The sequence below is a fragment of the Sceloporus occidentalis genome, unplaced genomic scaffold (assembly GCF_023333645.1).
Source record: "Sceloporus occidentalis isolate IW3139 unplaced genomic scaffold, rSceOcc1.0.p SCAF_3, whole genome shotgun sequence".
NCBI classification, from domain to species: domain Eukaryota; kingdom Metazoa; phylum Chordata; class Lepidosauria; order Squamata; family Phrynosomatidae; genus Sceloporus; species Sceloporus occidentalis.
Window position 1 is genome coordinate 241,257,989 of NW_028316983.1, and position 16,065 is coordinate 241,274,053.

Genomic DNA, 16,065 nt, shown 5'->3' on the forward strand with positions numbered 1-16,065 from the left:
GTCCTAAGAGTCCAAAAGCCACACCAAAGCTGCACTCCAGTCCTTAGGACCGGAGTGTGGCTTTGGTGCGGCTTTTGGACTCTTAGGACGCATGCATCATGGAAATACCATACCTCCAAAGTGACTCGAAGCAGCTTTATTTTGGCCTGTCTGTAACAGGCCTATATGTCCTTTGAAGTTTGGACTTAAACCTCAAGAAGATTCACTATTAATTTGCCAGCCTTCATTGTGTTAAGTGGAGAACAGGACAGCTTCTCTGGGGACAGTCTTCCATAATAAAGGCACCAAAAGGGAGGGGGCGAGTCCTTTCTTTGGACACAATTCAGTATATCTGTTAACTGAAAGGAGGCCAGAATAAGGTCAACTGAAGATGGCCTAAAAACATAGTAAGAAAGGCTGTGTGATAAGAAAAAAGAAAACCTATTTGCTTTGTAGTAAAAAGAGATTGTCCTTTGCAGGTTATTCCATCATACTTAGTAGATGCAAAAACATGCTAGAATTTCTTCCTTGGGAGGCTAAACTGCCCCCCCCCCCCATGGCTTTCTTACAGCAATAGATGAAAATAAGAAGTCTTTGGCAGCTGAATGTTTATTGTTTTCTGTTGTTGTGTGCCTTCTAGTTGGATCTGACTTATGGTGACCCTATGTCAAACTTATCATGGGGTTTTCTTGGCAAGATTTGTTCAGAGGAGGTTTGTCATTGCCTTCCCCTGAGGTTGAAAGTATGTGACTTGCCCAAGGTCACCCAATGCTTTTTATGGCTGAGCTGGGAATTGAACCTTGATATTCAGTCATAGTCAGACACTCAAACCACTAGGTCACACTGGCCACAGGCCTTTTCCTAATGTGCTGTATTGTTTGTATTTGTTGCTTTTTCAATGATAGACATTTCAAACTGCTTTTTTCTAGTAATAATTATTATAATTATTATAATATAATATTTTAAATGTATTTTATTTTATTATTATTTTATTTTTTATTTTAAAAAAACAAGAACCCTCTATCATTCTTGTCATTCTGGCAAGCCTACTCTCCATAAATATAAAAATGATAAATTATGCCCAATGCTTCCTTTTGTTATTTGAAAAGGAACAGGAAGGACTACCTAATGCCCCTTCCTTTTGAATGGCCACACCAATTAGTAGTGCCACACTGAGCTGCCAGAAGGAGAAGTTGAGAACAAACTCTTAAAATTAAATAATAAAACTGGTGTCTCTGCCATGTCACTCAGTAAGACGGAGAGAAATTGCACCAGAGCATGCTTTACACTCCTGGCATTTAATTATTTTTCACAATGAGTGCTCTTGACAAAGAACCTTTGACATCTGTCAAAATCAGTAGCACATCAGGGCTCGAATGTGGAGAATCAAAGCAGGAAAAGCAGCAAGCAGGAGGCTTGACTGAAACCCATGTCCTCTGCAAATGAAAACAGCAGTAGGGAATGATCTCTTCTAAAATGCAAGTGGATCAAATCACTAGAGACATTTGTACTGATATTATAGAGCCGGTTGGACAATCTGGAGAATTGTCATATTCAGATTTTTAACATACTCTCCAGCATTTGTCAACTGAAGTTTAGCACTTGTTTGATGAAATCTAAAGAGAACCACATAGTATAAATGAACAGCTTAAATGGGGGACTCAGGGGCCAAGGAACAGAGAAATGGGGAGGAAAAATATCTCAGCAAATATATCCATTTGGCATCTCACTAGGAATTATTGCAAGATACAGTGCATCCCCAGTAATGCTGATATTGGTGAGATGCTCAGTTAATTACTAAGAAACAAAAGCTATACAAAACTTTGTAAACATTAAAAAAAAACAAATATGAATGGTTAAAATGGGTGCAACTGGAAAATGTGCACACATTTTAAACAATGGTTTTTTTTAAATATATATACAAAAATGTGTATAACAGGGAAAATGTGAACATAAATATATGCAAATTGCCATCTCAGGAAAAGAAAAAGGCTGAAATTCTGTTGGTGTATTAAGCATTTAGTAAGTGGTTGGGGATTTTTGTACAATGTGCAAAGACCATTTTCAATTCACAGTTTCAGAAGCAAACTTGCACATTGTACATGGTCACACATTGTGTATGGGTGTGTGGTGTTCATCCATGTGTGTCCATTTGCTTAAGCAGTTAGTTCACATTTGATATCTTGGTCCAGTTGACCAGCTGAGATTCAGAGCAATACATCAAAATGGAGAGGAAGAGATTTCCACACCCTTACGAAAACCTCTTATAAATACTTCAGAAATTTATAGAAATCTGTACTTCTCTACCAGGTAGAACATACCTTGTATATTTAGAATAGATCTCTGAGCCTACTCATGGCTGGGCAAATGTTAGGAACAGTGCTGAAATGTAGGAAGGGCAAGGGTAACAACTAGCCATCCTAGTAACCATTCACAAACTTAAACCCCAAGCAATTGTATGACATTAACAATGCATAGATGCATTGGTTATGGTAACCATTAGGATAGAAAGAAAAAATCTGAAGGGAGTGGAAGCTGCAGCAAATTGTACATAAGCAGTTGCTTGCTTGTTTGTTTGTTTTTCCATGCCTTCAAGTCATTTCTGAGCTGCCTTGGCTCCCTTTCTCGGAGAAAGGCTGCATAAAAATGAAATGAAATGAAATGAAGAAAGAAAGAAAGAAAGAAAGAAAGAAAGAAAGAAAGAAAGAAAGGTAACCCTAAAGAGAACCTGTCATGGGGTTTTCTTGGCAAGATTTGTTCAGAGGGAGTTTTGCTTTTGCCTTCATCTGAGGCTGAGAGAATATCACTTGCCCAAAGTAATCCAGTAGGTTCCTATGGCCAAGCAGGACTTGAACCCTCATCTCTAGAGTTATAGTCCAATGTTCAAACCACTACTTCAGACTGCTTCTAATATATGCAATACTATGTACTGAATTTGAACAACCAAATGTAATTGAACAATGCAAAATGTCCAGTCCATCAGTCCCAGTTTCTGTAACAATACTTAGCTAGTTCCCAGCATTAGCAATTTCCCAGCAGATAACAATCACCAATTAGCAGACATTAATCCTCATTTGCATTAGCCTCCCAGCCTGAGGCCAGCCATCAGCACAGAACAATACACATGCAAATCACTCCTGCATTCCCAGGCTCACACAGTATATGTACACCCAACTTTTTCCAGGCCAAGCATTCTCTGAAGATGCCAGCCACAGATGCTGGTGAAACGTCAGAAATAAACTCTGCTAGAACATGGCCACATAGCCCAAAAAACCCACAAAAAACTTTCATGGATGTCGGCCATGAAAGCCTTCGACTTAGCTAGCATAGCCCACAAATATCATTAATGAAATTCAGACAAAGAGTAGTTTTGAAGGGTAACTGACTATCATGATTGCATTTCTGACAGGTTATAATTTCTGCTTCTCCTGTTGTGTGTTTCATGGATTAACTATGCTGTAGAACATTGCCCAAAAGAGAAAGAGCATCTATGCAAACTGCTGTTAATAGCAAAGACATGCTCAGATCAGAAATAGACTAAATGTGATTCTAAACACCAGGCAGTGGATCTGTTTGTTTATCTAGGATAAACTGCCAGCAAAAGCTTTTTGCAGCTTGTTCAGATGGGTGACCCTCTTTCGACCGAGAGCACATCAGGGGGTGTTAAAATAAACAGCAGCTTTATGATGCAGGAAAGGTGGTGCGTGCATCTCAGCGTGAAAAAGGAAAAACCACTTTTTAAAATCAAACCAGTGTTCTTGTGAAAGACTCATTACGCTCAATAGCTTTTGCAAGAGTTCAATTTATTGTAAGGATGCACTGTAATTCATGACCTGGCTCATCCTCATGTGTTGAACAAGAAAGTATAAAACCATTTCTACAGGGTGCAAGTTGATAAGATCTTTTTGTTTGTTTGTTAGTGCAATGACACATTGTAAATTTTTGAGAGTGAACAAATTTTAACTACAACTGCTGCCTTGTTAAATGCATTAGTTTTTAAAAACAAAAAACAAAACAAGCATTGGATCTCTCTCTCTGTGTCTGTCTCTGTCTGTCTCTCTGTCTCTTTTGTGAATGCACATAACTTCACAAAGCAAAAGACATGAAAGACATGTTTGGTATCTTGGTCTCACTCTGGAGGTGAGATGTCTCATGGGGAGGCTTAAAAATGCCCAACAAGTTCAAAGACCTACCTAAATCTGTAGGATGGAGCAATGACAACTAAACTGCTATGTAATTCTCGAAACTATGTAGTGTCGATACCATACACGCCAAAATAAAACAAAAAAATTAAAATTATTTCACACATAAAAAAGGGAATATATGGCCAAACAACATCAAAGTATGTTCAAGATGGCAAAAGTTATTAATGGGGAATTAAATACAAGCTAGGAGATGCTGAAGCAATTTGCTTTTGCCTGAGCCTACTGGAAACAGCAAGATTCTTTGCCCACCTTCCTCTGCTGAGCTAATTTTTAATTTGCACCAGTTCAATAGGCTGAGGACAAAGGGGAAAACTGCGAGGAAAAGAAAGGAACTGGGATATTTTTAAAGTAGCAGTATGTCTAATCACAACATCCAGGTAGTAGGGACTGTTTAAGCCATCACTTGCTTGCTTGAGTCTATCCACTTGGAATGCAGTCTGCCTCTTTCATATTGCCTCCCACCTTGCCAAGCATCATTGGTTTTTCTACTGGAGGTATGGGACACAGTCAACAAATTTCATTTAGTGCAGCTTACATCTTCTAAGGAGCTGTCACATGGAAAACACACCATCCATAAAATGGGGAAATAAAAGCCCTGTCTGATTGTCAAGTTTTATGCTTGCATCTATTGTGTTGATATGTGTAAACAAGTGTGAGTATGCGTATAGAACTAAACTTTGGTAGAACTGTGCACATGAAATCATTTGAAAGGGAGGGGCAGGACTGCATTTCAGAAGTTTATGTGGTTTGGGACTGACAATCATTCTGCCTTTGTTTTACTAAAACCAATAAGAATCTTAAATTGACAAAACAACAAGCAATGATAAACATTACCTAAGCAAGCTATCTACAGCTGATAAACAAGCTCATTATCTCAATTATTTCTGTAACTGACACAGTCTTGGCAAGCTGAGAAGCAAAACAGATAATAGCCAGAATTGTCTCACAACTGTGCACTGTAAAAAGAATGGGGGGAAATCGAAACTGGCCTGTCACAGCCAACCTGTGCACAGCTGTCATTTCCCAGATAGTATTGCAGAGAAAACACAGGAATTTTGAGGACACGATAGCAATTGCCTGAGAAAATGCTATAGTTCTCAAAGCCTGAAATATTTATTTATTTATTTATTTATTTAGTATTCTAGATGTTTAGTCTATATAACTTTTCCAAGCTCTCCCCACCTCCACTTGCTGAGTCTAAAAACAAAGTGTAACATCTCACTGCCCATGTACATTTTCTACTATTAGGGCTCAGTCAGGATTAAACCTATTGGTGTTACAGATCTGCTTGCCTTTTGTTGGCTTTTTCACTTACATTCTATGTCATGGCTAGGTATGCCCCTTTTTTGTTTTGGGGTTCCCTCCCCACACACACACAAATAGTTCAGCCAGTCTGAAAAGTAACATTATTGTATTTGCAAGATCTGAAAGCCAGATTTTACAAAGACACTACTTTGTAAACTATTTGCTGTTGAACTGATTTAATAATAATAATAATAATAATAATAATAATAATAAATATTTATTTATATTCCGCCTCTTCCGATTGAGGATCGAGGCGGGTAACAACAGAGAAAATACAATATCCAACAATAAAAACAACAAGCCCCACAAAACCCGACCCAACCCTCCCTCCCAACTATAAAATTAAACAGTAAAAAAAAAAATGTTTAAAAAGTACATAACAATACATCAAAGTTAAAAACAAATCACAAGTAAGAAAAATAATAAAAAAGGGGGATTCAATTGGTTCTGGACATTATCAATCGGGGAAGGCCTGCAAGAAGAGAAAGGTTTTTGTCACCTTTTTAAAAGCCTTGAGTGAGGATCATTGGCAAATCTCTTCCGGCAGGTCATTCCAAGCTTTTGGAGCAGTGACAGAAAAGGACCTCAGGGAGGTCACCGCCAGTCTGGTCTTTCTAGATTGGAAGAGGTTTTTCCCAGAGGATCGGAGTGTACGGGAAGGATTGTATGGGAGGAGGCGTTCCTTCAAGTAGATTGGACCCAGGCCATGTAGGGCTTTATAGGTGATAACCAACACCTTGTAATGTGCCCAGAAGCTAATAGGCAGCCAATGCAGTGATTTTAAAATAGGTGTAATATGGTTGAACTTGGATTTTCTGGCGACCAGTCTGGCTGCCATGTTTTGAATCAGTTGCAGCTTCCGGATGTGGCACAAAGGTTGCCCCATGTAGAGCGCATTGCAGAAACCAAGGTGAGAGGTTACTAGAGCATGTACAACCATTTCTAGGTCCCGCTGCTCCAGGTAGGGGCGCAACTGGCATATCAGCCAAAGCTGATAACAGGCACTTCTGGCTGTCACATCAGTCTGAGAAGACAGTGGAAGCGACGAATCCAGGAGCACCCGCAAGCTGCGGACGCAGTCTTTCAGGAGCAGTGTAACCTCATCTAGAACTGGCGAACTTATCTCCATACCCGGATTGGGGTTACCTATCACGAGTACCTCTGTTTTATTTGAATTCAGCTTGAGTCTATTTTTCCTCATCCAATCCATTACCGACTATTCAGGGGGGAGATACCCTCCTTGGTCACTGAGGCAGCCCGAGACATAGAGAAATAAATTTGGGTGTCATCAGTGTACTGATAACACCCCGCCCCATGTCTCTGGATGATCTCACCCAGTGGCTTCATGTAAATGTTAAACAGCATGGGGAACAGAATGGTGCCCTGAGGGATGCCAGATGTCACTCTCTCATAGAGGAGCAGCTGTCCCCCAGCATCACCATCTGGAATCTGCCCGAGAACATAGGAACGTAGCCACTGCAAGGCAGAGCCAGCAATTCCCAACTTTCTCAGGCGTTCCAGAAGGATACCATGGTCTATGGTATCAAAGGCCGCTGAGATGTCCAAGAACCAGCGAATGTGATCAATTGTACATCCAATGACAGAAGTGGGAAATCAGAACCTTCCTTATTACATTTGGTTGTAACTACTGTATGAAAATGTGTATTTTTACTTTTAAAAATACATCCTCAGATATAAGAGCATGCGCGTGCACACGCACACACATATACACATATACACACCAGCAAGTTATGAGTTTACACCTCAATTTTTCGTTTCAAATTAGCCTACTTTCTATGACTTGTCCCAACTAGATTCACTAGGCTACAAATCTACAAATACTTCAGATCACTTTGTGCTTCACTTCTAAAGTCATTACAAGGGAATTGTCAAGGAGATTCTTGTACACTTCTTAAATGTCATGGTACTGACATTCTTGGATTATTCTGTTAGAGAAGATCTGCTATGACCATGAACCCAGAGGGAGAGAAAAATGATGAACTGGATCCCTTCCCTACCATTCCCTTCTCCTTTTCTGTCATGCCTATTCAGATTGTAATCCTGAGGACAGGAAACTGTCTAATTAAAAAAAAAATAATTGTGTCCCACTCTGAGAGCCTTTCTTGCTGAAGAGCTGGATATAAATACTTGAAATAAATAAATACAATAAATACCAAGAAGGAAAATCAAAACCACATAAGCAAAGAAAATGTGAAAACAGTAAGAGTAGTAAGTGGGCATGTTCAGCTTGATGAACAGAAGACTGATGGGTGACATAATTATCCTTTTTAAATAACCCAAGAGCTGTCACAGAGAGGAGGAAAAGGTCTGTTATCTGCTACCCCAGAGGGTAAAACCAGGTCCAATGTTTTTAGGTTGCAGGAGGCCAGGTTTCTAATGATTGAACATTAGAAGGAACTTACAATGGAACCAATTGCCTAGAGGTGGTGGGGTCTCCTTCTCTAGACATCTTTAAAATGTCTAGCAATTACCTGCTGGGTATGCTTTAGACGGAGATCCTTCAGTGAGCAAGAAGTCAAACTCAGTGGCCATAAGACCCCTTCCAACTCTATGGTTCTATAATTCTATGGACACAGCTGCTGGCATCTGGCTAAATTTGTTACTAAAGAGACATGAGAAAGTGACCTGATATGTCTTCAGGCAACCAAGCCTTCTCTCATTAGGCGCTGTCCTTCAATATGTGAAAACTGATCAACTTCTAGTACATCAATGGTAAGAACATCATTGTCTTTTCCATTACATTGCTTGTGAGCATCAGTAGCTGGTAGTATCCATGCCATTCTATTCTTGGATTTAGACTGGCTTTAATGGAACTATCAAAAGTGCTAGAACTTATCACCCAAATAGATTTAGCACCTCAGATGGCTTCTTTAAAATTCAGACAAAAACTCAGAATATTTTTTAACTCATTAACCTGGGAGCCACCAGATACCACTATTTCTATAGGAGGGGGTGCTCTGTAAGGAGACAAAAACAGTTATTTTTATGGACTCCCAGAATGCCCTGGCCAGCATGGTCATAGCTTTATTCTTTGTTGTGTGCCTTTGGACCACTGACTTATGGCAACCCTAAGATAAACTGATCAAGGTTTTTTCTTGGCAAGATTTTATTCAGAGGAGATTTGCCACTGCCATACTCTTAGACTGAAAGAGTGTGATGTGCCCAAGGCTACCCAGTGGGTTTCCATATATGAGCAGGGATCCAAACCTTGATTTTCAAGTCAAACAATCAAACTATAGCACCATTAAGTGGAGAGGGACTGGTAAATATGGTTCCAAAGATGACTTTCCCAAGCTCTGGCCCAAAAAAGAGGAGGGATGGAGGGAGAAAGAAAGAGCCAGAAAGTGTTGAAGAGTGCAAAGTCAGCAATAATTAAGCAATAATTCTCTGACATAAACAAGAAACAGTGCCCTGTGCTGCAAATGTCATCAATGATCAATCCAATGACAACAGCAAATGAACGAAAGAATTGTTTGGCTTCTAGCTCTTCTCTCTTTCTGAGGAGGAAGCAGCATAAGAAAAACTCTCTCTCATCTTTCTGCTGTCTTCTTCAAAGATGTCCAACTCTGTCACCATAAGCTATGAATATAAAACCACTTTTATATACTCAGCTGTCCCCTACCTCTGAAGCAGCAGGCTTGCAATAGCCAGCTCCAAACACCAGATTTTCTAGTGACATCCCCGTCAGATCTGGTCCCATTTCCATGTTGCCTTTGCCAAGCCATGTACCTTTCCCTGGACGAGTAAAGCTAAATGAAGACACAACAAATAGAAAATTAATATTTATTTTATCTCAGTTAAGGTATTGTATAACTGTAATGCTCAAAACTATGGCTTTCCTAGGGTGGCTTTTGATATAAAGCATTGAAGTCAAATATGTAATCATAAAATCCTTTAAACAAGTTTAAAGACTTGCCCACAGAGGCTGAAAGAAATGTTCCTGCCCATTTCAGAACTTTCCTATGCAGATGATGCACATGGAACAACAGGGAAATGGACACAAGACATGCCCCAGGGCTTAACATTAGAGCAAAAACCCTAATTGCTCTGGTTCAAGCCAGAAAGAGCAAACTAATGTGAAGTCGAAGGCTTTCATGGCCAGCATCCATAGTGTTTTGTGGGTTTTTTGGGCTATGGGGCTATGTTTTAGAACAGTTTATTCCTGATGTTTCACCAGCAGCTGTGGCTGTATTGCAACATTCAGATGATGTAGACAATGGATCATTAATTAGATACCCTGAGGCCTTGCCATTCAACAAAAGAACAATACACAGATCAACATGTAAATCGCTTCCTCTCAACCAACAGTATATATACCCTGTTCTCTTCCATGCCAGCATTCTCTGAAGATGCCAGCTATAGCTGCTGGTGAAATGTCAGAAATAAACTCTTCAAGAACATAGCCTCATATCCTGAAAAACCCACAAAAAAGTATAGCAAACCAACATCTGCATGTGGAATGGGTGCTAGTGCAGAGATAGGGACTGGTGCCAGGCAACCAGCCAAAGTGGTCAGAAGCAGGTGCTCTGGGTTACACAACAACAAGCAATACACATTAAACATGTAGATTATGCAAATATATTTAAAATACAATGAACTATCATAATTTGTTGGTAACTTGACCATAATTTTTGTTTGTTTCCCACCTGTGGCTTGATTATACAAGCATATTATTGGTCAGTGGCACCATCAAGCCATTGCATGACCCATGAAACAAAATGATGACAAACATGGAAGGGACAACAAAATGGATTAAATAAAAATGTTACCAAATTGGCTGGTACAACAGTGTGCCATGGAAAAAAGGGGGAGGAGTATATATGGGGCAGGGATGACATCATGACTGGACAGGCACTAGTTGTTCCAGGAGGACTCAGAAGGCCAGTTGATCAATTGTGTGATAAAGCAGAGGGTTGCACGAGGCTTCCAGCAGCTTGTTGGCTGGGCAGGATGAAAAAGGAAATTGGCTGTTTACAGCTGAGCATTCGGGCACTCATGCACATGTGGAAGAACAGAAAAAGATATATAATGGCTAATATCCATCATTGCTTTGTTATGGTAGATCCATCCTCACAGTTGGACAGGATGGTGTAGACTTCACATCAGTTGTTGGCCCATTGTGGAAGCCCACAGTGCCATCAGTTTATTCTCCCAGCAAATCTGGAAATCCTGGGGGTAACCACCCTTTTCCTCTCTGTCTGCTTTCAGCCTAAGATAGGCCAAATATCTATCTATCTTTCTGGCTGGCTCGCTGTCTCACTGTCTATCTATCCAGGTGTGTGTGCGTGTGTGTGTATGACTTCAAATATCTAACAACAAATAGCTTTGCCCTCTTATGAACAGTGACAGATGGAGCCAACCTTGGGAGAGAAATTTCCAAAGCTTAGGAAACATATTCCGTTGCACTCCAAGAATTTTCACCCAGAAATGCTAATAACTATGTGGTTGGGCAATTCTGGGAGCTGTAGTTGAAAAGTACATTTTTTTTCAAGTTCCTTGATTACATAGAGCAGTTGTTGCCACTGGGAATGTAATTTCATTAGTGCCTACTAGGCTAAGAAAACACTATGAAATTCAGGTGGTCACCATCGTTCAACTGGAAGGCACCCACACACTCCTTACTCTAGTCTTCGTCACTAGCCAGATCATCTGAAGATGAACTCATACACTAAGAACATCAACATTATGGCACATTTCAAGGTCTCTCATGTATGCCTTCCCTTCTGTGCTTAGAACAATGTTATTTTTATTTCTCCAAGCTGCTGTTTTAAAACTGTAACCATCAAAGCTGGCAGATAATAGCAGAAAGTCCCCCTAGCCCAGCAGTGTTCTGAGAAAATGTGGAAGCTCTTGCAAAGCTTGTTAGAAATTCCTCAATGAGAGAAACTGTAGTAGCAAATAAGGTTTTTGAAATAGGGCATTTAGTTTTCCTGTCTTTTTCCTCAGAAGACTATTAATAATTCTTACATATGTAACACATTTTCAGAAAGAACCAGGGAGACCATTCTTCTCCATACCCATTCAGAGTAGGAGAAGAATTTAGGTCAAATGTTAGAGGCACTTTTTAATGAGCTGTTAGCTTTACATCAGACCTCCAATGCTGATAGAATTTTCATCCCGACCCGATGGATAAAGTGTTTTGATGGAGCTCAGGAAATTCATCTTTTACTCCCTCCAGGCTATGAATCATCATCATCATCATCATCATCATCATCATCATCATCATCATCATCATTTGTTTTATTTATATACCGCTATTCGAAAGATCATAGCGGTGAACAGCAAGTAAACTAATTAGCAAGTAGCTACTTGGTGACTCTGGGCCAGCCACTCTTTCTCAGCCTGAACCACTTAACAGGGTTTTTGTAAATGTGATGTAGTTAGTAGGAGACCTTTGAGCTCACTGGAGGAAAGGAAGGCTATAAATGTATCTATGAAATAAATTATAGAATCCTAGAGTTGGAAGATACACCAAAGGACCATCCAGCCCAATCCCCTGGCATGCAGGAAATCACAATCAAAGAACCTTGGACAGGTCGTCATATTTTTGGTGTTGTGTGCCTTCAAGTCATTTTTTACTTATGGTCACCTTATCATGGGGTTTTCTTAGCAGAATTTGTTCAGAAGTTTTAGACTATTTGAAATATTTTTATTCTCTTAATCTGCTTAAATCATTAAAAAAACAATCCTGGGATCTCATTACACAGGTAGGATAGATGATAGATAGATAGATAGATAGATAGATAGATAGATAGATAGATAGATAGATGGATGCATGCTATATTACACATTCATTCCTTACCAAGTTTAGAGATAAATGTAACACTATTTCAAACAAGGGAATAATAGCACAAAGGAACAATATTTTCCCGGGTTTGCAGTATCCAGAAGCAGATTCCTATTCCTTTGAGTGATATTCCTAAAAGTGCTTTTCACTATCTTCCAACACTAATTCGAGGGAGGCAATAAAGTGGTCCCTAACATAAATTATGAGAGAATCTAGTGATCCCTTTTGCAGTGGATTAGTATTGCAACATTTGGATGCAAATAATAAAAGCGCTAATTCTTTTCTTTTCTTTTTTTAGTTCTCCTGATGACATCTGGCACTGGACCAAACTAATACTCCTGTCGGTTACACATGTAATTAGCAGCAGGAAAATAAAGTGGATGGTATATCTGGTGATTAATACGGGAAAGAATATGAAATATAGAAAAGAACGAGAGGAATGGAAAGAAATAAAGAAAAGTAAGGGGTTCTGTTAAGGTCAAGGAGTATCTTTGTGGGCTTTTACCAGGTTTTTTTTCATTGTTGTATTTAAAAAAGAAAAGAAAAAAAGCAGAGTAACATATGAGCACTCACATATTGGCCACTATTAAAGATAAGTAAGGAGCACAAAAGCAAAGGAACTCTTTGGAAATTGGAGGCACTTTTACTTACCTGATGAGAGGTTGATGTAAAGCCACCAGAGAGGCATGGAGAGTAATGGAGATTGCGGACAGATGGAAGTAGTCAAACATGACAGGGACATGATGGTGCAGGCCTTGCTTCGGGTGGAAATGAAGCCCCAAAGTGCGACTGCTTATCACTGGGATGGCAGTGACATCTCTCAGCCTAAAAATAAAGATTCAGATGGTTGAGTGGGGAAAGCCTTCCATTCGCTCATTCCAGTACAATCATTAGAGCTCCAGAGACCATAGTGTGAGAGGATTTTTTTTTTAATCACTTGGCAGCCTTTCTCTTGGTAACAAGGAACATTTACAAGGCTGGTGCTTAGCTCTTAATTGTACTTGTAGCAGCAGTGTCAATATTATGACACCATCACAAGAACAACACAGTGACTTGAATTCTACCAGATCTTTGCAGAGGGGTGTATGTGTCATTTTGTTTTTCAGTGCAACTATTGGACTTAAACTTTGTCTTGTCATTTTGTGAGAAGCTGTTAGCAGAAATTAGACTACATGCCTAGCCTTTGCAGGAAGGAGTGAAGTAGGAAGGAAAAGGAAAATAGAGTACTAATCTTGTTTTCCATGCTCATATTCTTAATAGGAATATGTACCTAAATTGGAGGACAGACAGACTCATCCATACCATTATGTTGTTCTTGTTGTTGTTGTTATGTGGTTTCAATTTATGATGACCCTAAAGGGAACCTATCATGGGGTTTTCTTGGGTAGTTTCTTCAGAAGGAGTTTGCCCTTGCCATCTTCTGAGTCAGAGACGGTGGGACTTGCTCAAGGTCACCCAATGGGCTTAGATAGCCGAGCTGGGATTTGAACCCTGGTCTCCAGAGTCATAGTCCAATGCTCAAGCCACTACACAAACTGGCTCACAATACTGTTATAGTTGACCCTATACATGTGAGTAGGCAATAAACAATTATTATTATTATTCCCTAGTTTGAGATTCAAAGCAGCTTACTAAGATTAAAACAAGTACAGGTAAAAGGTTCACAGCATACACACAATTATAGTATAAGTAGAATAAAAAACTATTGAAAGCACATTAAAAGCATAGCCACCGAGAAGAGAGCAGCAAACATAAATAATGCTGTGCATTCTGAAAAGCCTCCCCCTCCCTGAGCAATTCTTAAAGGACTGCTGAAATAAAAGGGTTTCACTAAAGAATAGCAAGGAGGAAACCAGTCTGACCTCTCTAGGTTCCAGAGCCTGGGAGTAACCACTTAAAAGGATCTCACCATCTCTCATGTTCCCACTTGATGTACTTGTGAATATGGTGGGGAAGAGAGAAGTGCCTTCAGACCATGAGCTCCCTAAAACTCAAATTTCCTAGTATTTCTGCTGCTCCAGCACTGAACTGGATCTGCCCTGTCCCTATCATTAGGGAGAGTCAGACCTTGCTTTACTTTGTACATAATAGGGAAGCACATTACTAGTTATTTACTTTATTAAGGGGCAATTTTAAAATAATTTTGTATGCTGCAACAACCAGAGTCATGTGTAAGATTCAGAAGTCAGCTGCATCGCCATGTACAAATCAGTCCAGAAACTGCAAAAATGTTCAGGTCATATCAAAATCCACAAAGATCTAATTCTTCTAATATCACTAGATGCTTCTTCAGTCAAGGGAAAGGCACTCACTGTTGCTCACTGTCTGTAAACTGCAGATCAAGCTTCAGTTGAAAATCTGCTTCACATAATGCTTCTTCTACCTGTAACAGTTAAAACAGAAAAGCCACCATTACAAGCCAGTTCCTGCTACATCAGGGGGGCAGGAAATAAAGTGGTGAGAAGGGAAAAGATTGAGACTGAATACAGCATGATGAAATGGGAACCTGAAGCCTCATGAGAGATCTATCAGCGGGCACACATAAATCACCACCCATTTGCCTCAGACAGATAAGACGCTTGTCCACCATCAACTTGGATGTATCAATGCGAGAGTTAAAGTGGCACCAAGGAAATAAAGCTACCTGAAAGCTAGCTGACTGACAGCTTGAAAAATGGTGTGCCAAGACCGATTCTGGAGAAGCACAGCCATGTTACTATGTGAGGCCTAAACTGCACTGCAGAAATAATACACTTTGGCATGGCTTTAATTGCCATGGTTGTACACAATGGAATCCTGAGAACTGTAGTTTGATGTGGCACCAGGGTGCTCAGTCAGAGAAAGCTACATATCTCACAAAACTGCAAATCACAGAATTCTATCTCATTGAGCCATGGCAGTTAAAGTGCATTATTATTGCAGTGTAGCTCAGACCCATGAGATAGCTTGTACAGTCTGCTAATGCAGAGGAGTAAAACCACTGAAATGCAACACTGCAGTTCATAATTTTTGGTCCTCCAGGTGTTTTGAACTTCAGCTCCCAGAAGCTCCATTCAGACTGGCCAATGATCAAGAATTCTGGAAGCTGAAGTCCTAAACAACTGGAAGGCAAAAGCTTGGGAACCACTGAGGGATATTGCTGGGACCTGAGAATACTACTGTATCATCAACTCAAGTCTACTACTACATCCCACCTCAACCCAAGGAGGTTGTCCTGGTCCTAAACCAGTGTCTGTCTTCAGTAATGGACTGGATGAGGGCAAACAAGTTGAAACTTAATACAGACAAGACAGAAGTGTTCCTGGTCAGTTGGAAGGCAGATCGGGGAATAGGGATCCAGCCTGTGTTAGATGGGGTCAAACTCCCCCTGAAGACACAGGTCCGAAGTTTGGGGGTACTCTTGGATTCAGCTTTGAACCTGGAGGCCCAGGTTTCTGCTGTGACCAGGAGTGTTTTTGCACATTTAAAACTTATGCGCCAACTGCGCCTGTTTCTTGAGAAGCCAGATCTGGCCACGGTGGTACATGCATTGGTTACATCCCATTTGGACTACTGTAATGGGCTCAACATGGGGCTGCCTTTGAAAAGTGTTTGAATAATTCAGTTGGTTCAAAGAGCCGCTGCCAGGCTGTTAACAGGGGCATATTACAGAGACCATACAACACCCCTGTTGAAACAGCTTCATTGGCTGCCAGTTTGTTTCCGGGCACAATTCAAGGTGTTGGTTATTACCTACAAAGCCCTACATGGCTCAGGTCCACACTATTT

At 40.2% G+C, this 16,065-nt stretch overlaps 1 protein-coding gene across 4 annotated transcripts in view; it reads right to left on the reverse strand.

Moving 5' to 3' along the window:
- Positions 1-16,065, reverse strand: part of LOC149317671 (protein FAM135B-like) — a 190,782-nt gene that overhangs the window by 38,589 nt on the left and 136,128 nt on the right. For all 4 annotated transcript variants that reach the window (XM_089518010.1, XM_089518013.1, XM_089518011.1 and 1 more), the window contains exons 5-7: positions 14,610-14,680; positions 12,949-13,122; positions 9,133-9,259 (exon numbers count right to left, since the gene is read on the reverse strand). In XM_089518010.1, coding sequence (XP_089374136.1) covers positions 9,133-9,259; positions 12,949-13,122; positions 14,610-14,680 — 372 coding nt within the window. The remainder of the gene's footprint in view (positions 1-9,132; positions 9,260-12,948; positions 13,123-14,609; positions 14,681-16,065) is intronic.